This window comes from Atta cephalotes (assembly GCF_000143395.1).
Source record: "Atta cephalotes unplaced genomic scaffold scaffold00019, whole genome shotgun sequence".
Taxonomy (NCBI): Eukaryota; Metazoa; Arthropoda; class Insecta; order Hymenoptera; family Formicidae; genus Atta; species Atta cephalotes.
Window position 1 is genome coordinate 5270475 of NW_012130083.1, and position 22473 is coordinate 5292947.

Here is a 22473-nt window from a genome sequence, read left to right on the forward strand (position 1 = left end):
TATATATATATATATATATATATATATATATATATATATATATATATATATATATATATATATATACACAGAGGTCGGGAATACAAATACTATAAACTTCGCAGAGAAAATTTGCGATACGCGATATTAAAATTGCAGTCAATTTCTTTTTTACAAAAATTTAATTAGCAATCACCTTCACCGTTTACTTACAATTTTTTATTAATTAAATTCTCTTAGTTACTGAAGCTTTAGTATTTATAAAATTCTGTCGAGATCCACTCAAGATAATGTGTAGTGAGATTTCATTATTTATTTTCACTCTGAGATCTCTATTCGCTTAAAAATCTCATGCTGGGAAAAAATCAGCTTAAAACAAATCAGGAAGTACGTTCGCAAAGTTTATGCAAAATATCTTAGATACACCGACGCTGTATATAAATTTACGAAATTGATTCTGTTCTACTTCCTTGATATTACACTAACTACTTGATCGCGCGGTATATAAATATCACAGTTTACAAAACTGGTGACACTGCGTTTTGCCTGTGTCCTCTCTTTTGCTAAATTATATGGTATCAATAATTAATACAATATTTATATAAAATGTGTTTTGTCGGAATCGACTAATTTTATCGTTTTGAGATTGTCGATTCGACAGTTCAACTAATAAGCGCGTCACGGTTTAAAAGGACGTGATCACGGAATTTTTTGGTCCTTGAAAGGAATATATATATGACTGAGGATTCCTATCTCGATTTATAAATCTGTAAAAAGAGAATCGAAAAACGTTGGATGGATTTCGGCAGTGATAAATTGTTCATAAGTTAAAATTGTCTGTAAAATACTCTCAAAGGAATCTCGTTTCCTTTCGCATCTTTGAGGACCCGTCGCTCATCCGTTATGCGATATAAAAAAGTTATGTCTTAAGTTAATTACTTTGTATGTAAATGCGGTCGTGTAAAACGCAGTATACAAAAATATGCTCCTGCGCAGCGTGATGGTGCGGTCTATTCAGGATTAATGATATGGACCTAAGTCACATACTTGTAAGAGAAAATTAAATGTCAATAGAGTTTTATCAACGTAAAAGATAAGTAAAAGATATACAGGAAAAAATTTTTCCTCGTAATATCACATATATTTTACAATGTTATAATTTGTCGCCATTTCATATATCTTCTTTGAAAACGTAGCTTCGTGACTTAGTTCGATATCATTCTTGGAACTTCGTTTGTACTGCTATCGTGATCTCTCCATCGGAAGGCTCAATGACGAGATCGATTCCGATAGCTGTGATCCATCCGTGCCGCAGGCATTCCTTTGAAATTCCAACCGATATATACGAACAGTTGGTCTTCCATCTCCGGGTTTGCCGATCTGTCGACGTCCACGCTTTAAGAATCCGGTTGATTTTCTGGTATTCGTATTTCGCACGAAATTCTCATATATGAGGTACAAAATGCTCTGCGTTGCACATCAGTTGGAAGGGACATGTACGTTATATAATCTGAAAGCACAAGAAGATAGAAAAACATGACAGCTACTGTTCTCTGACTTTTGAAATGCTTGATTTAAATGCATTTAAAATTTATTATGTTTATTCTATTACTAATGTATTCAACTACTAATGTTTATTCGGACCATGTGAAATTTTGTAAAACTTTATAAATGAAATGATATATAATTCCATTTATATACAATTAATTATATATAAATGAAGTTACAAATGATATACTCGACTTGGTTTTAAATTATTTAAAAACTTATATTAAATTCTATATCTCATTAATTATTTTTATACTAACTACATAACATTACAGGTATAATTTTCATTTTACAACGATTACATATTTCATGACATCTTAAATTCTGAATATCTATTTAATATCAACGTTGTGTTTAAAAATATCTTAAAACTTCTTTAATTACCATTGTTAAAAATTAATGAATACAATAGCAATAATTACCTCTATTTTTACACGTATATTATCCTCATGACGAAACTCGCTACGACCATGACAAATATCGACGTGATTTCTCCCATGGCGATAGTGGCGGAAGCCGAGACAATGCTCGACTTCCTAGGTAGGTTAGTCTCGATGTCGTTAGTCTCCACTTCCGGTGGCGAACAACCCATCCAGACTGGCGCCGACAATTTTTGTTTTTCGTGCGCAACCCTCATTCTAAGATCGTCAAACTCCCAGAAACCCTTGCCTTTGAAGAAATACGTCTTGCCTATCGAAAAGAAGGAAGCATTACGATAGAAAGTCGATAGACGAAGTTACACATAGAGAATTATTTATAAAATGTTAGAAGAATCGAGAATTAAAATAAAAGTTGTGTAAAGTATTAAGAAACTATATATGTATAGTTGCTTATTATTTCTTATGTTGAAAATATATAGATTATTTCTATATTAAAAATGTATTATACTTGGCGTTAAAAGTAATTTATTCATATATAAATATATATAATAAATTGTCTGAATAAATATTTAAATAATTGTATTTATAATAAAGTTATTTTTTTCGTGAATGTCAGTTTTTGAAATTTACCATTTTTCCATTGAAAAACGGCATCGATGTCATTGCCAACGCCAGCGAACATGCTCATATCTCTGGGATAATCGAGTTCCACATAATTAACAGATTCGTCGAACCTGTGGAGCAGAAGATTAAATTGGAGAATTAAATTTTATTTATATGGATTAAAAAGAGTAGGGGTCCAACGTGAATCGGATTACAAGTGCACAAATTTCATTTTATATCCGAAGAGGTGTGGAACGCATTTCAGTTCAGATTATTTTTCATTTAATATCAGACAAAAATTATTGTATCGAAATTGATGAATCTAGAATTATAATGAACTCTAAGCAATAATAAGTGAAAGAGTAGATAAATTCGACTTGAGAAATCACCTCCAATACATGGAGCCGCTGAAGAAGTAGGTCCTGCCATTATGGCCCCACACCATGGCGCCGTCAATCTTCTCCAAGGAAGCTGGCAATCCCAGATATGTAAGTGGTTTTGGATAACCCGGTTCCAGATTGTTGGCATTGAAGACGTAGTACTCGTGACCAATGAAAAAGACTATTTTCTTATCCGGTCGCTCATACACGGCGTCCACATGATCGATGCTTGATGGCAGATTGAATAACCTGGTGATCTCCGCCGGATATCCTTCATAGATCCCGTGATCACCTATTCGCCATAGATACTGCAATGCGAATTCAAGCAAAGAGAATTTCTTAGTATACAGTTTCCAACTTTATTAATTATTTATCTTCCTCAGAAATTCTAAGAAAATTTGTTACACGTTTAATTTAAATTGTAAAATACAAGATATATTAAATGTATTAGGTGTACAACTTTGATTCAGCCGTTTTTTTTTCCGAAATTCGAGACTTTATTGTAAAAAACTGGTTATACATTTATGATTCAAAGTATTGTCCATCGCTGGCCACTATTTTCTCCCATCTTTCGGGTAGCGTACGAATCCCGCGTCGAAAAAACTGGTCATCTTTTGAGGCTATCCACGAATTGATCCAATTTTTTACTTCTTCATAAGACCGGAAGTGCTGGACAGCCAGGCCGTGTGCCATTGATCGAAACAAGTGATAGTCAGAGGAAGCAATGTCTGGAGAATACGGCGGGTGGGGTAGGATTTCCCATTTCAACGTTTCCAAGTATGTCTTGACCACTTTCGCAACATGGAGTCGAGCATTGTCATGCTGCAAAATCACTTTATCGTGTCTCTCGTTGTATTGCGGCCGTTGGTCTTTCAATGCTCGGCTTAAACACATCAATTGCGTTCGATACCGATCGCCTGTGATGATTGTTTCAGTCGGTTTTAAGTTCATAATACACTACGCCGAGCGTAGTCCCACCAAATACAGAGCATGACGTCAAAATCACCATTCTTGAAGCGTTGAAACCACTCATGACACGTTCTTTCACTAATAGCGAACACCATAAGTATTTGAGAGCATTCGATGAGCCTCAGCCGCAGATTTCTTCATATTGAAGCAAAAAATTAAAACTTCCCGCAAATGACGAGAATTTGGCTCGTAAATTGACATTTTCAATCGAGAATAACTTTATGATGCAGACACAAATCGACTAATGTTTCTATGGGGTTATGTTGACAGATGCCCAAGTTGTATGACGTCTATGATCTATTTATTTCGACCACCATTTACCGCTAAAGCCATCGATAGGAAAACGGCGGAAGCAAAGTTGTACACCTATACATGTATGTAATAATTAATTACTTTAAATGTAATATTTTGATTTTAAATATTGATAATATAAATATACAAATATATCATGATTTGATTTTATGCTCGGAAATTAAAAAGATAAGATATAAAATGCTAAGCGCACTTTTTTTTGCCTTAGAAAGTAGATATCGAGATTCTTTTCCTTGCGATAAAGCGAAATAATGTAGCGCCTAAAAGCCTCATTAACATATCGTTCTGAGATACAGCAAATTTTTTCATAATTTTTTATTATTCTTTTTTTAAAATTTGATTGCTTACTCGTCCTTTGAAGATGAAAACTTCTCTGCGGATGATGCTGATAGCGTCGTAACTTGTGTCGCACTTGTCGGGCACGTCATCCCGCTGTGGTGGAGTCCATCGATGTCTAAACCTCGGCGTGGGCCTCATCGTTGTCGTTGTCGTCGTCGTCGTCGTCGACCATATGGTGTGATGTCGATGGGGTTTATGCGGCCGATAATCAGGTTTCTGTGGATAACGACCCGGTTGTCGAGGCCTGCCATCGTCCGGATAGTGATTGGGCCTGGTGGGTCTCGTTCTCCAAGGCCTATATGTCGTTGTTGTCGTTGTTGTAGTTGTTGGGAGTGGCGGTGGTGGTTGCTCTGGTGGCAGTGGTCCACCTGGTATATTGCCCCACAGTTTGCCTTCAGGAGCTCCTGAAATATAATTTTGTTGGTTCATTTCGTGTCTGTTCTCTTTCGTTCGTTTAATTTGTAAGTCTATCAAAATTCGTAAGCGTGCAACATTAATCTATTTGAAATAATTGGTAATTAAAAACATAATTAATTTATTCAGCAGAATTTATTGGAATATTTTTTTCATTAACGATAGCACATCGGAACACGTAGAAAACGTATGAAAATTGATTGAAGAAGATTGTAAATTATTAATTAATTTATTAAAAATCTTAAGCATAATACATTATTGTACTATATAAAAAATATATTATAATATATATTTTTTTTAATTGAGAAATGCAGCTATAACGTAAAAATCTGGTTAATTATTTTAATTTTATGTTCATATTTTATAATAAATAATAAAAATTACTCTCATGTATACATTCAGCAGTATGTATAATAATCTTGTAATATTCTGTTGCAAAATTATAACGCAATTATATCTATAAGAGTTAATATAACGCAATGCTGCATAAATTTATTGCAAGCACAAAATTAATGCGGAGGAGTCTCCATTTTTTCAAGAGAATTTTCCAAGATGGTACGATCTGTAAATGCAATACAATCAGCGTTACTGATCAACACGAATACATCGACGTATTCAGCCCGATTCATTTGGAAAAGATGAACACGCGGATACTCTAATGCAAAAGCATGCAAAAAGAGCTGATTTCGTTCTTCGTTCTTTAATCCGCGCGCGATGAATTCATCCCGTCGCCTTTCAGGTCGATCGATCCTTCTCTCATGAAAAGAAATTCCAGATCGATATTAGACAATTTGTAGCGAAACGTGTTTGTAAAAAGCACAGCCATTAAAAAAAAAATAAAATAAACTCATCGTCGGACATTGTACTTGCATAATTACAGCAATATTATGCGGAGAAATGCTTTAATCAGCAGATGCATCGGTTTTTTTTCGTCCATTACTACTGAAAAGAACGTTATTATTAAAAGAATATAAAAATTTATATAATATAAATAATATATAAATTTTTTTATGTTCTTTTATTACTATTATTAATATTACTATTATATATAATACTATTATATTATATAATACAAATACATATAAAATATTAAATCTTGCAAAATTTATTTTTTAGAACGCACAGCATCTGGTAATTGTTAAAAGAAACAGTGCAAAATATCGTATATATTAAAGCAATCGAGATAGAATAATTTAAGCATCAATTTCTCTCATTGCGATTGACCTGAAGTATCATTAATTGCGAATTTAGTTTGCCTATTTTTGCAATCGAAACTATTTGTCAATTTTAGGCGGGCACATTTTTCCTTTCTCAACGAATGTCCGCGCATTTCCGATGAGCATCACAAGCTGATTAAATAGAATACGTTTGCAATTCATCGAGGAGCTATTGACTCTCTCACTGATATATATATATATATATATGAACATTATTTTATTTTGTATAATTGATCATGGAGAGAAGGCGGAGCGGAGAAGGCTATTAAAATAACTTTTCGCGCACACAGGTTGATTTTGTGCCACAGAATTGCCGATTTATTCCCAAAAAATTGAATTTCCTGATATCATATATACAAACATATTATATGACAACCGTGTCAATATTTTTATTGATTTCATAATTTTCTTTTTCGCTTCTTATTAACGAACAAGATAAGATTACATCAATTAACCATGGCGGGCTTAAATAGCGATTCGGAATGCCATAATAATTCACTGCATTTCAATTGATGTTTGATTTCACGATTGACATGTATTCGATTTCACGACAGACAAAAGCGATGGGAAAATCATACAATGTGACTGATTAGCGATTAAAGTTCACATATAATCAACCATTGAAATTAAAGTTATGCACTAATATAATACAATATTTTAATTTCATATTAAAAGAAATAGTTTTAAAAAAGAGGAAAAAAGAATCGATTAGTCTCCCATGCATGGATTTGATATCTTTGATATTTGAAGCAAAATACTATGAATAATAATATTAGATTAATCAGTGTGCACAATGACAAGTGCAATGCCATATATCCAAGGCTGGCATGTATTTGAAATATTTTAATTTGAAAAACAGTATTTACAAGGCAAATTGTATTTTGTATTATGCATTTTAACGGAACACATGTAAATATTTTGTATTTCATGAGAGCACATAAAAGTATTTTGTATTTTATATTTCGGTATTAATACCAAAAGATTGAAAATATTTTATATTTTATATTTCAAATAAGATTGACAATCAATGTTATTATTATTTGAATTACAAAGTATAAAAAATTTTATTAAAAAATTTTATTTTAATTACAAAATAATACTTTCATGTGCTCCGCTGAAATAAAAATACAAAATGTGCTTGTATTGCAAAAACTGTTTTAAATAAAAGTATTTCAAATACATTCCCAATCCTACATATATCTTCATATTTACCGTCAAATATATTTAAAGAAAATGAAAGATACGAGACATTTATATATTGACACGTGATTCACGTTCGCATAGCATTGGAGAAAAAAATATCACCGATAAAGGTACATACTTCGCGAGTATCAAATTGCCATCGTGAAGCAATAAACTTCTTGATGACAAATATGTACAGTTGAAATTCGGTTTTTATCGTGATCACGTGTGCACGACGCGTTTTATATTTCTCCTTTCCTTTCCAATATGTTACATTAACGCGAGCAAATCGCTCGTTAATTCCGCTTGGCCGCGACCAGCCAACATCAGATTGACAGAATTGGTGAAATTACGAGTGAGTTCGCGAGCCAGATCTTCTATGTAACATGAATGCAAACGCACAGCAACGGATTCACTTCACTTCCCCTCCCCCCCTTCCTCCTCCCCTCCCTCGTGTATAGCATTACATGTATACCATGGATACAAAATTTACGTTATCGATCGTTCATGTGAAATGACATTAAATGTAACTCATATCGGAGAACGATTGGATGGATAAATGAAGCAATAAACGCGTTTTACGCCGTAAATACCCTGTAAATGTGAGTGAAATAAATGAAACGGCAAACGACAGAAGAATTAAATATATTACTTTGCGCGACCTATAATTTACGCGAAAGAATTGAATTTTAAGTACGATTGTAATTTTATAAAAATATATTTTATAAAGATGTATTTTTAAATACACAGAAAAAGTTTACGTATGTGAAAAGAAAATATGTTAAGAGATAATAATGTACATAAAATTATAAAATTCTATCTCATGTAGATCGTCCCAAAGTACTTTTTGTATATATTAATATGAAAACTTAATATTTATATATTCTGTGTAAAATAATAATTTATATTAAAGAAAAACTATGAGATATTATAACCTAAAAATATCATTATATAAAAAGATTTCGTCGCGTATATCTTTATACTGCATTTATCATTTAAAAGAATTTAATAAAACCGTAATACAGCAACAAAAAATCAGTAATAATAAAATTATAATATAAAGACAAAACGATATAATAATTTTGAAACATTTCTCAAATATTTAAGAACATAAAAAGGATTTTTAAAATATTCAAATGTAGGAGAAATTTTCAAATTCCCACAAGTCTTTTATGTAAATTCTTTTCAAATATATTTGTTGGGAAGAGAAGATGCGAGTATTTTATGTCCAGAAGAATGTAGTTTAAAAGTCGAATTTCAATCCTTTTTGTTAACAATTGACATTCTGTGTGCTACTTGCATAGAAATTTGTACGGGAAATTCGACCTTATCGAATAGTACGAGAACGCGATAGCTCGCATGATATAGTTGCACGATTCTACAGTCAAATGATAATTCGCCAGTGACCTACCAATTAGCGTAATCTAGACTGTGCAAGATAGAGAGAGAGAGAGAAAGAGAGACACATAGAAGGAAACCACTAGTTCCTGAACATCAAATCTAATCTCTCGATGCAATTACAATGACGCACTCGATAATTGCTGCTGCCTTCGTACTCTCCAATATTCTAACTTTCTCTCTCTCTCTCTCTCTCTCTTTCCCCCTTATCGGCCGCAAGCAATCTTTTCGTCACGCCAAGTAATTTCCGATTATAATAAAGAAGTTAGCCAGCTTCCCCTCTCTCCGTCGTCGCCTCCGTTTACCTCAAACTTTATTACGTTAATATGAGTAAAGATAAAGCTATTTTCGCGAAACTAGGAAAATGATATTCAACCCGTAGATATTAAATTTTTTAATTTTTAAGCATTTTCGGATTGACGTGAGATATTCACATTTCAAATTTAATTTTACGTAAAATGAAATTCTTGTTTAATAATTTAATTTAAGCAAAGATATGGAAGGGACATATGTGTTACTTGTAATTTTTAATTTAGTTTTCATCCCATGAACACGGCACCTGATATTTATAATTTTATTCTCGAGGGAAGGAAGAGAGAATTGCGGGTTTTATTTCCACAGTATTACGAAGCACCTTATTCTCTAAAAACTGCTTTCGAGCGATTCGTGCGTTAACGCAGCAAATGAAAAATTATGATTTCTCAAAATCAAATGACCTAGACGAATCTATAAACTTGGCGCCAGTTAGAAAATAAACGGACAAGAAACATAACGAAAATGATTATGTTGCGAACGTACACGATAAACGAATATGATGTCGTTTAAAAATGTATTTATCAAGCCTCGACGTATTTTCTTCTAGTTTTATACTAGAAGGAATATACTAGAAGGAATGTTTTCGCCCAGCTTGAAAGTAACGCCAAAATTTATTGCCACGAGTGCGCACGAAGTACACGTATATTGCGCGTGTAATAAAAATAAAGGAAAACAACATCTTTCTTTATGACATCATAAGCTCGTTACGAGCTAACTAATGTAAAAATAAATACTATTTTAGTACTTCTATTCAATGCGACTCAAAACGCTTTCGAACAAATATTTTCCGATTTTTCTCGGGCGTGAATAAATTATTACTGAATCTATAATTATTATCGTCAATATCGCATGTATCTAAATCATAGTTGAACTGATATACCATTACCCGTAATTTTAAAATACTTTAATGATATCTAAGAGAGAGAGAGAGAGAGATAGAGAGAGAGAGAGAGAGAGAGAGAGAGAAGTAAATTGGAGATTACAGCCAGTATATGGGACTGCCGCACACAAAATTCCGCAATAGTGACTGTAAGATGTAAACTTAAGCCGATGAACTAATCAAGATTGTTTTAGACGTAATCTAATGGAAATGGAAATAACAGTAAATTTGTCCATAACTTCGGTTGAAATTCACCTTATTGCGAGATTAGATAAGTTTACTGTTATTTCCATTTCCATTAGATTACATAATCTAAAGCAGTTTTCTGATTGGTTCATCGGATTGATTACGGAATTTTGTGTGTAGCAGCCCTTATAGTCGGTTCTTAAATTTAAGACTGTCTTAGTATAGAATTAAGATTATAAAAATCAATCACAGATCCGTATAAGCATCTTAAGACATTATTTAAGACAATCTTAAAGGGGAATTAAATATGTTAACCTAAAAATATAATGAATAAAACCGGAAGTAATTGGTAGAAATAAAAACAAACATTTTATGCTCAGAATGCACGAATATTAGATGCATCAGTTTCATTGATAACATTCCGAGAGCTTTCCCAAGAGAAATTTATGTGTAACAAACTAATTAAAAACACGGTTAAATAATCCGATAAACTCGTTAAAAATTAATGAAATAAAAATAGTTAAAAAAAGAGGAAGAATACACAAGAGGAATAAAACGGATTTTATTAAATCGAACGATTTGATATGTTAATAAAGCAATACAGAACGAGGACATTTCATACGTATGTCACGTAATTTAATATTGACGATAGGTCGAAAGATTGAAAGGAATTCGTTGAAGAAAGCGAATCTTTTTTTTTTACGGTCGTGGATTGAAAAGTTGGAAAGAGCTTTGCGTGTAACGTGCTTCAGCAGAACACACGAGCTTATGCGCAAACGTAAAGGAGAAAAATGTATTTTAATCCGTTCTTCATTATCCTTGACAAAGGCACTTGCGTACGTTCCACGGAAAGTAGTTTTACCGTATTGATTCACTGGGCCCTTCGTTTATTTTCTAGAATTTCTCGCGGGAAATACAGGATAGATTGGAAAAATCTGCGGATTGCAGCTCGATGATTTAAGGACTTACAAGATTAAATTTTGAAATTTAATCCGTCGCTGGTCAAAACGATTATATCGTAACTAAAAGAGTACAATTCGATTCTTTCCAATCTTTTTGTGTTTATGAAAGCGAAACAAGAAAAATACGAAATTAAAAAAAAAACTATGCTAAAAGGAAGAACTTTTTGAAAACGTAGATATATTAGAATCAGTTAATAAATTATTAATAGTAGTAATCTTATTATATTTAAACACATTTATACATATAAACGTAATTTTATTATATTAAAAAAACTACTTTTTAATGATATAATAATTATAATCTCATAATTATGATTTCTTAGAGTTTTTATGTGATTTATTGAATGGACGATTATTTTAGATTTTTATAGATTTTTATTAATTATTCTTAAATAATTTCAACTGTAATTATCCTAATTTTACATCTCATTACGCTTCATTTTAATATAATTTTTCAAATTCCTATCTATAAATATATTATATATAAATTTACGTATAATTTATTTCATTAATTTTTACACATTATAAAAAATTTTCATTTAAATTTACAAAAATGACAACTTCTAAGATTCCCAATCGCTATAATCCAATAGATGCGCAATCAATGGAATTGTTGTTGAACACTGTTTGCTTCAAAGAAGAGGAATATCTCAAAGAGCGGAGAGAAAATGAAGATGAAAGCCTCGGGCCAATCAAATTGATAGATCATCAAGTCTTTCATCAAATAGAGCAATCGAAAAGAAAAGGGAAAGAAAGAACGAAAGAAAGAGAAAGAGAGAGAGGGCGGGGAAAAGGGAGAGGGAGAGAGGGAGAGGAAGAGAAAGAGAGAAATGTTGCGGTTTGTTTGCTACGAGAAAACTGTTGTAGCTCGGGTTTGATTTATGATACTTTGATGAAGAGGTAAAAATATCTGTTCTCATGATTTCGTCGATATTTCCTTCGATTTCGCGAAATCGTGGTTCGATTCTTTGGGGATATACGAATACGATGTAAATTTTTCGCGAAAATATTTCCAGTAAAAGAAATTTTTCCTCAAAAATATCTACGTTCGACTACGCCATATATTGAGTTTCTATCGAACGCACCGTATATTACTATACGATAATTTATTTATCGTCCAATTTCGCTTCTGTAACAGTAGTGGTTCAAATTCGGAAACTTTTTTATTTTTATTAATGACGGGAGTTTGTTTGTTCAACAATTCTTCATGTAGCGATGTTCTACTATATATTAGTATTTTGCCTTGTTTATCTCGCATCATGTTTCCAATTTTATTTTGTAAAATCTTTTATTTATACATGTTCTAATCGCAGAAACAAATAAATAATTTTGTGACTATTAGGATTTAACGATTATTCTCTACATCGAATTAATAAAAAATGTGACTTAAATTTGTTCACAATTTTTATGAATAAAATTCTTCTTTTTCTACATATGTCTATTCTGAACAAACTTGACAATACGGAATTACCTTCGGTAACCAAAGTTTGATTTAAGACTAAAGTACCTAAAACTTATTTGACATCAAAACAATCCCATAATAGGCTTAACAAACAGATCCAATTTATGGTGGGCAAAGGAGATATATTACATCGAGAAAACGGCTGCGAGGAGCATACCAACTAGCAGGAAAGAGACGTAAATTCTCGCGCAGGAGCGTCTAGAGGCAGCCGAGAGTTAAACACCTAAGGGAGCTTGTGAATTTAAATCCCTCTTGTGTAAACAAGCTAGACCTTGCTAACGGTCATGCAAGTATGTAAGTACTTTTATTTGCATATCTAATTTTTATGCTCTTACACATCATTTTAACAAGTCATTTGGATCCAAAACAAAAATTAACGGGTGATACAATCTGTAGAATTAGTACTATGAGATTCTAAATTGTAAAAAAAACTTTAAACCTTCCTCCATTAATCGTAAGGTGAAAGTTTAATTATATCTTATACACTTCAAAACGCTTTAGAACTTATGTATAGTTTTTTATAGCTGTAGTGAAGAGTTAGTAATATACCTTAAACTTAGGTTTAATATTTATACTTCAAACAGGACGCCTTAGAACTTAGTTTTCATAATTATAATTAAAAGTTAATATGCCTCAAACTTAAATTAAATATCATAAACAATAAAACAGATATGCATGGTAATTTACATGATTGGAAAGTATCTCGCAATTTAATTTTTGTTTCTTCATTGAAAAACTACATCATTAAAATTTATAGCATCTTTGCTTCCATTTTTTGCTTATTTCCGAATTTAATTAAAATACGAAAAAAAAAAGATTTAATTTTCCGGCTAGCCACTTTTAAAAAAAAATGTTGATCAAAATGAAGAAAAAAAAACAATCAGAATGGATGTAGGAAATCGTCGGCCAGCAATAATTATAAATCAGGATGTAATTACAATTAATTTGTGGCAGAGTAACAAGAAAGTTAAACACTTGAGAAAAACGAGAGACGCGCAACCTCACACTTTTTTTGAGTCCATTGACGTGATGTATACCATCGACACGTACATTCGTCCATAAACCACCGACCGGACTGGGAACTATTCCGTCCGTGAAACCTCGTACCAATAACCTTTGCCCTCATGCTCCGAAATAAAATAAACCATGCCTACTAGTTGGAAACCGTTCGTCGATTTGGACCTCCACATTGCGAACTTCAGCCGTATTTCGCATCCAGATCGAATGTTTCCTTCAATTTTGTAGACTATAAAATACGGCAACACATCCTTTCATCCCTTTCATCCTTTTTCCTCGGTTCAATGCGCGGTTCAATCTCGCTTCAAAATTCAAGTTAACTTTCCAATTCGCGAATGTGAATGAAGTCCGTATTTTTTTCATTCTAATGTCAAAGCGTTTCGAGCTGAAGTTCAAAAGTTGAAGATGTAAACTTAAATTTTAGATTTAAATTTAAATCACAATTTTACAAGATCAAGAATTCAAATAAATTTATATAAATCTTTAATATAATTAATAGAAAAATACAAACAAATTGCAAAGAATGCTAAATAAATTAAATTTGAATAATTTTAGAAGGAAAGAAAAAATTCATGAATGAATTCCTATAAACAAATTAAATCTAAATAATTTCTGAAGAAAAAAAATCCGCCAAATATTTTCCTTTAAAAAAAAAGACAAGGATTCAATAATTGCAGGTGAAATTTCTCTCGTTTGTTTTTATAGTGCAATAAAAAAACTAAACTTCTAGTTGAATTGTTGTTGTTGTTGTTCCAGCAGCTGGAGTAGGAAAAATTATCTCGTGTTCAACAACAATCGCTCGAGTTTTTCGCTTTCGGACGCCTATACTACCAGTGCGGCGCTGGCCTGTACATGGATATCGTCAAAGTTTGTAACTTTCCGACTAACTTCTTTCCGTCTATCTTGCAACTCGTTTTCCGTCCTTTTTTTTCATCCCTTGAGATTCGAGAGGGCGAGATTAAAAAGTCCATCGGGGAAAGTCGCGAGAGTTTGTAATGAACATAGATTACCACATTCGGTCGTATCGAGATGAAGAAACGCAATGAGTGAAAAAGACAGCTTGAAGCTAGTCACAAGATCAATAAGTATAATTGGCCGATCAAAAAGTAACCTTGTGTTTGCTAACTTATTTATAATTTTTATTACCATTTGCACTTACGAAATTAAACTACAAGTCTCAACAAAAAAATTTGTTTTCTCTTTCTCTCTTTCTCTTCCTTCTGTGTATGTATATATATATATATATATATACATATATATATATAAATAATAATTAAATCGTAATCGTTTCGAAATCATTCATTGTTTTTGAATTTTTTATCATTTCCAAAGAATTACAGAATAAACCATCGTATTAATTACATCTAACAATTTCGCACAAATAGATAATAGAACCAGACAAATAACACGTATCTTTCACGTTAACTTTTAATTTTTTATGAAACATTAAACTCTTTCATAAATTAAATTAATTTGCATTTTAAATTCCTCGCACGTCATAAATCTAAATTATATTTTTGATTTTATAAGGATTTAATTGAGAGAGCAAGGCATCCATCTATTATCGTTGCATAATTAAAAGCTTTTTCAAGAAGTTAAAATTACCTTATGTTTTCACATAGCTGAGAATAAAAATCTTTGAATGTAACAAAGACACGAGGCAAAAAATTTCAGAGGAGAGCCTCATCAAATGGGTTAACGAGGCGTTTTCGTTGGAACAGATGTAGGGGGAGACAACAATAATTGAAGGATTCAAATGATACTTTGATGACCACATCCCTCTCACGAGTTTTCTCATGAAAAAATTGTTTTTTTCATTGGAAGTGTGCTTCTTCAGCACGCATTCCCGCGGAAACTATTTGTCTTCCCTCCCCCTGCAGACAGTGGGGTGCTATAACGATGGTAATAAAGCGCGCGCGAGAAACAGAAAGAGAGAGAAAGAGAAAAGAAGAGAAATGAAACAGAATGGGGTTTATTGCGCATTCTGGAAACAGTTCTTTTCCATGGAATATAAAAACAGGAATACAGAAAGTAATAATGAGAAAAATAGAGAAACGTACTACATGAGGTCGCTCGATGTTCAGTTGTCATTAAAAAACAAGATATTTGATTTTTAAAAGATAACAGTTGTAAAAGTAAAAAAATATATACTTGACGAAAATAAGTTAAATCATAAACTGAAATTCCTTTAATAGCTCTAAATTGTATTTTTAAATGCTGTAAACTTTATTTAGACGCAGATTTTTATTTTGTCATAAAAAGTGGTCATTAAAAATGTCATTAAAAAAAAAAGGTCATTAAAAATGGCCAAAAATGTTATTTTTCATTTCACTTCAATCTTTATTTAAAATCATTACACTATACAAATTTTACCAACAGCATCGTGTTCAATGCAAAAACATTTCTAGAATATTTATGACACTTTAGAGAAAATTGGCTGTTGAACAGTGTTATTTACAGAGACACGCTTTATTAATTTATGATAATATTATGTATAATTGAGTGCAACTGTAAGCAAATAAATCTAGTGAAATCGCAATGCTGAAGAAAGAAAAAATGAATAATTTTCTCTCTTTTTTTTTTTCCTTCTCCGCACGATTTCTTACAAAAATTGCAAAGATACACACGATTATTACAACAGTCGATGAAGCGGATGTCATGAGTGATCGGTACACAAGAATAAAATTAGATATTTGCATAGATTCAGATTGTGAACACATTTTTCTTCATGTATGAGAAAAGGAAGGCAGATGAAAAGAAAAGCGGATGTGCTTTTCGGGGAACAAATGGATAGCGTTTTCACGTAATCCGACGGTAAAGAATGAAGCTCGGGGGTAATGGGAAGAGATTCGCCTTCATCCCTCAAAGGGGCGGTGGGACGAAACGGCCGACGTGACGGAAACATCCGCTCGCTAGTTCGGAGAAAGAAAAACGAAAAACGGAGCAAAGCCGACGAGGCCACAATGAAAAGCGAAGGGAAAAATTCGGGCGCGAATCTCATTGCGCAATGGGAATGCAAGCTGAAAGTGTAGACTGAAGAAGTAGATTTTGTGGAAATATAACTATCTGTGAGATTTTATTCGAAGAAGTAATTCCTTAGACAAATGTTACAACTAACAAATGTGTAGATAAATTTATACAATTTACATTAAATTCTATAGATATAATATTCTATAGATATAATATAATTCATATAATTATTAAATTTTAAATAATAGGCAAAGAGCCTTGTACATAAAATTTTTAAAATATATACTTTTATTAGAACAGGAATAGCCAACCTTTTTGTGTAATATGTTATCATGGAGGTTCGAAATCTTTGTGATGTGTCACTCTGTTACAAAATGTCTTCATGTATTAGTGGCACGAATTGGCCACTCTTGATTCTAGATCCTTTCTATTATTTATACAGAATTTTTCTACATTCATTCTATATTATTCTAAAAATATAATTGTAATAATATAAATAATATTTTAATTTTCTTTTGCCTTTAGATATTAGTTTCAGAAAAAAATTGATATAGATAATTATTTTGATTATTCTAAAGCAAGATTCTCTTACTTTTATAATATTTAAACAAATCTCGTTTTATTATTATATGATTATTTTAATAACTATTTTGATATTCTTTGTTATCAAATATTTTTTACATGCTGAAAAAGCACTTTAGCTTATCGCTGATCGCATAAACACGACGAGTTGCAACTTTATTTACTATCGTCGCGGCGCCGAGGCGGTATCATAAAGATAGGCGGTAAAATGTAAAGAGCAAAGTAACGTCAGTATCATTACAGAAAACACAGCGATTTTAATAACACAGTATTTTGATTTCTCTCAATTTTATAAAAGCATTCTATATATATCGGCTATAACTCAACTACTTCTCGCGAGTGCTTTGTCTGCCATCCACGATTCCAAGTCTATTCACTGCCTTAAAACATCAGCTTTTATGCGCTATCTATACCAGCTGCCTGTATTATTCGATACAAAGATATGCAAAAGATATCTCAATTTCTATCATTTATCATTATATCATTCTGTCATTAAGAATTTCTTTGCGACTATTTTCTCTCGAGATGTTATAGAGCTTTCAGAATAAATCAACTGTATCTCGCGAATGAAGTCGATTCCAGATCTTGCGCTAAACTTCGGAATTTAAAGCAAGTCACAATTCATTGAGATTTCATCCGATCAGAAATATTAGCAAGCTGGCAGATACACTATCACCGCGGTGAGACACTACCGTCGCACGAAGCGACAGCAAGAATTTCGTTCAGGCAAGTGAGTCAGCTGTGCGTACGCTCTACCACGTGCGTAGTAAGCGTAACCTCATTCCCTCCCTCCCACTTCCGCGCGTGTCGCCTCATTCATAAATCGAACATGCGCGCGTAAAGCCTATTCTATCTTGAGTGGAATAAAGGCCTAATTACAAACTCTTAATTTTAATTCAAATAACTTGCTACTTTTTTATTATACACAAATGGATACAGTATCAACTGAATTTATGTAATGTCTTTAAGAAGTCACATGTTACAATATTTCTTTATTACGATTATATTATATATAAAAAAAGCTAATCTCCGGAAAAAAAAGTCTAAGTATAATAGAATTGTGCTTTTATTCCGCCTATCCCCTCAGTTGCGTAAGCGTAATTGTCAGTCGTAAGAATTGATCAATCACGATTGAATATTTTTCTCGTATTCGGTTATTATTGATGAATTTTTACAACTACAGCCACTTACAATTACGTTTATATGTAATTGTAGAATCGGCTTAATTCTGCGAATGGTATAAACCTTTTATATAATATAATGCTGCATAGAGATTTTTATATAATGTTACATAAAGCGAAAAGCATAAGGCATAAGTAAATCAACAGTCGTTGACGTATGAAGATAGTTCTCAACTATCTTTTGAAAAAATTAACTTTCTCACATGGTTTCAAAGTCTTTTATTTCATACTCTGATTGATTGATTCTCTAATGGGCTTTCTACAATAAACCAACTACTTTCTACCTAAGCTATAAATCCTAAGCCATAAGAAATTGACCAATCATTAGGTTTGTTTTTTTATTCCTGCCTTGTATTATACTGCACTAGAACTTTCTTTCTCGCTTTCACTGAATATCAAACATGTACATTTCTTTCTTTGAGTTCTAAAAGTATATATTAGTTTAGAACACAGAAAACTAATAGTTATATAGAGAATAATCAATGATTGATGAATTTCTTGGTTTATAAAAAGTTCATTATATGCCTTATGCGTTATACAGCGTTATATGCAAAAGTTTGCGCTGAAGCCTTATAATTTTGAGAAAAATTGACATAATGACATGTGAGACAAGGTGGATTAATAATTGTCAAAATTTTGATTACAGTATCACACAAAAATTTTAAGCTTCTTCAGTTAGCATTTTTTAAAAATTAATTTTTAATGTTTGATCATCCTCAAATAAAGCTTAATTCAACAAAAGAAAACGTGCATGTAGACTCGTAAGTATATTTTATATTATATATTCAACTGAACAAAGAACATATAATAAAAATAGTCAAATCTTCTAAGAATTTTATCTTGGCAACGGAATTCTGTTATGTACGTAAAGACACATAACTTTTTTTTTGTATTACTAATATATTTTTGAAAACCTGATTTCGCAAAAAATGCTTATATAATACATACAAATCGAAAAAGCTTTGTAGACAAGCAATTTTAGAATCTTAACTGAAGCATGGAGAAAAACTGAGCATGTCAGAAGTTACTGCACAAGGATCTTTCTGCAGAATCTTTCTTCTCCTCTCGCGGAAATTTCCTCAAGTTTCAAAGATCGTCTATAATCAACGCTTTATTTTTGTTCACTAAGAATGAAAAACACTTTTCGTTTATAATTTTAGAAGGTAGACTCTTTCGCGCAACGACTGTAACGCAAAATGTTGTTGCTGTTATTAGCTGTTACCCTACTATTAGAGGAAAGGTTGATTCAATTTAAAGAAATATTTCTTTGCTATACGGTTAAAGAAAAAATTTCTTTGATTTGTAAAAATAAATAAATTTTATTTAATTTAAAAAAAATAATGTTTAAATCAAAGAAATTTTTTTATAAATTAAAGAAATTGTTTTTTTACCGAAATAAAAATAGCAAAGAAACATTTCTTTAAAGATCAAAGTAATCTTTTCTCTGGATGTAGTTATTAGTGATAATAATATTTCCTATTTTTTTTCCATGTTTATTTGTCCTCGCATGCAACGCAACGTAATTTGCTGCATTGTACGCTTAGTACAATGTTAAAATATTGATGCCGTAAACAAATGAGAAACAAGATGCGAACGAGTTGCGGTCGAAAATAAAACGCGGAACAGTATGAACGTGATCGACCATGCGTTCTATTTCGGAATTCCGCATAGTTCACAGTTTCCATGTCCTGAGAATATCTTTCTAGGTTCACGTATATATGCAAGTACAGCCGTCATAAATATTTCATGTGACGCATGTATCGCGTACTTTACTACCCTTTCACAAAAGATACACCGATCAATTTTTATTTCTATGTAGAACTATCGTGCGTTTTATGACTATAAAAATGAATGATTCCTTGAAAAGCCAATCAGCTTTTCCTACTTCACATGCAGAGTTTCAAAAGAGATTGCAATCCATTTCCAAAGAATTATAATATGAATAGAACTGTCTTTCTTTTATTATACACATAAATTAAAGCAGTTAAATTTTACGATATACTATAATGATTCTATTATTTTTTTTTTATATTAGTGCTATATTAGTATCTCGTGTTAAAAATTCGATTAAAATAAAACAATATTTCTTCCTAGATCTATTTTTATAAAAATCTTTGGAAAATATAAAATATTCCAAAATGTACAATTAAAAATTAAAAATTTAAAAAAATTAAATTTAATCAATTATATTAATTAATTTATTATTAATTAATTAATTTTAATTAATTAGTTTTTAAATATTTTATAATTGTTTATATGTTTTGAAGCTGAAAACATTTTTTCCTTCTTTTTTTCTTGTTTTCTTTCCTCAATCTTAAGTTCGAGAATGATATGAGTTCATAATATTGCGCCAATTTCTACCATGATTTCATACTCCGACATGTTGATTACAACGACCGCGAGTTGCAATCAATGGCGTCAGTGCGAGACGAGAACGATGCATATCGAGAACCTCTCGCTTTAGCCTGATTGTCAGTCCATCCAAGTTCACCAAAGTCTATGTTTATAATTTGAATTGTACATACACCCGAAGCGACATTATACGAGCCTCAAAATGGCGACAAGTTGCTTTCTCTGCAAGGTTTACGAGCAACATTCCGAAAATGCACAGGAGAAACCTGACGTGTAAGATTTAAGTCGCGTGTATATGTGTGTAAGTCTGCATGTATGTGTGCGCGCCTGCGTAATATCTCAATAGATGTAATCTGGGAAGATACTTGATGGATCAATAATTATATATATTCGCAATAACAATAACAATATTCAATACGATTTTATCAGTTATGATTTTACGATTCAATATGAATTTAAAAAATTAAACAGTAGAGGGATAAACAGAAACAAAGGAAAATAAAAGAAAAAATCGACAATAGTCGTAAATGGAATGATCAAAGATGGCGCAGCAGTAGGTTTTCTAGTTTAAAAGATGTAGCACAGACCTTTGCATAATGAATAATGTATAACGCGTAGAGAATCAACCAATGAGAATTCTTTATTTTCACCTTCAGAATTAGATAATTCCGTTATGCGTTATACAAAAAAATCTGTGCTGCGACCTATAAAATCGTAAACTCTTTTAAATGACTTCGATTAATTAAATCGATGATTAACTTATTAAATATCTATATTATTTTATTAACATGGACAAAGTTAAAATTCTTTTTTACATTTAATAAATGAAAAGATGCAATTAAAAATGAATTGTAGAAATTTTGCAGCAAACAATTCCGATGGCTAAATTAATTATTGATTACATTAACTGCAAATTGATCAAAATCATCTCAAATAATTGAATTTGCTCAATTAAGAATATTGTTAACTGTCTACGAAATTCATTTCTTTTTTAAACAAAAATATGCATCAATTCATTCATTTAATTATTATGAATTTTTAAATTATTATGTATTTTATGTATTTTCTAGTACTTCATAATTTCCATTCTCTAACATTAAACATTAAATGTAATCCAAATAATTATTGATCGTTCCTTATTTATAAATTTATGTGCAGAATCGTCAAATGATAATGTTATATAAATATGAAGACTAAACAATTAAAAAAATATGAACACTAAAACAATTAAAAAAAAGATTGAAATACGAAATAATTTCCATATCACATGTTCAATTCAGATTTTCTGAAAGTGAAAATCAATTGAAGAAATAGTTGAAATGCGATTGGCGAAACTAATGATGACGTTCAATTGTCTGTGCTCGAGTTATTTCTCGCAAGCTTGCTCCACAGGCTTGAGTCTGATAGACAATGCTACGAATGCTAGTCCGATTTTGGAAATGATCCCAACTTCCTCCAAATCGCAAAAGCCGCAGAGACCGATCGATCGTCATCGTAGAGAGAACCGGAAACCAAACGATAGCCCACGTCATTATTATATTCGTTACCACCGATCAGAAGACCGACCATTACAAGATGAGAAAATAATTAATTGAAACAATTATTCGTAAAAAATAAATTGATTGACAATATAATTTATATAAAGTTTAGAGAGAGAAAGAGAGAGAGAGAGAGAGAGAGAGAGAGAGAGAGAGAGAAGTAATTACTTACTATTATTAATATAAATTAATTTAATTATATATTATTATTATAATAAGAAACGACGAACTAAAATTAGTAGTAATTGTTACGTAACCTGACAAAGAAGTAAATAATTAACGTAAAGTAAGGTAATATACTAATTAG

At 31.5% G+C, this 22473-nt stretch overlaps 1 protein-coding gene across 1 annotated transcript in view; it reads right to left on the reverse strand.

The window, feature by feature from the left end:
- Positions 1-1957: 1957 nt before the first annotated feature.
- LOC105619127 (matrix metalloproteinase-17) overlaps positions 1958-22473 on the reverse strand; it is a 182445-nt gene continuing 161929 nt past the window's right edge. Inside the window, exons 7-10 of the mRNA XM_012200657.1 lie at positions 4520-4914; positions 2900-3198; positions 2538-2641; positions 1958-2217 (exon numbers count right to left, since the gene is read on the reverse strand). Coding sequence (XP_012056047.1) covers positions 1958-2217; positions 2538-2641; positions 2900-3198; positions 4520-4914 — 1058 coding nt within the window. The remainder of the gene's footprint in view (positions 2218-2537; positions 2642-2899; positions 3199-4519; positions 4915-22473) is intronic.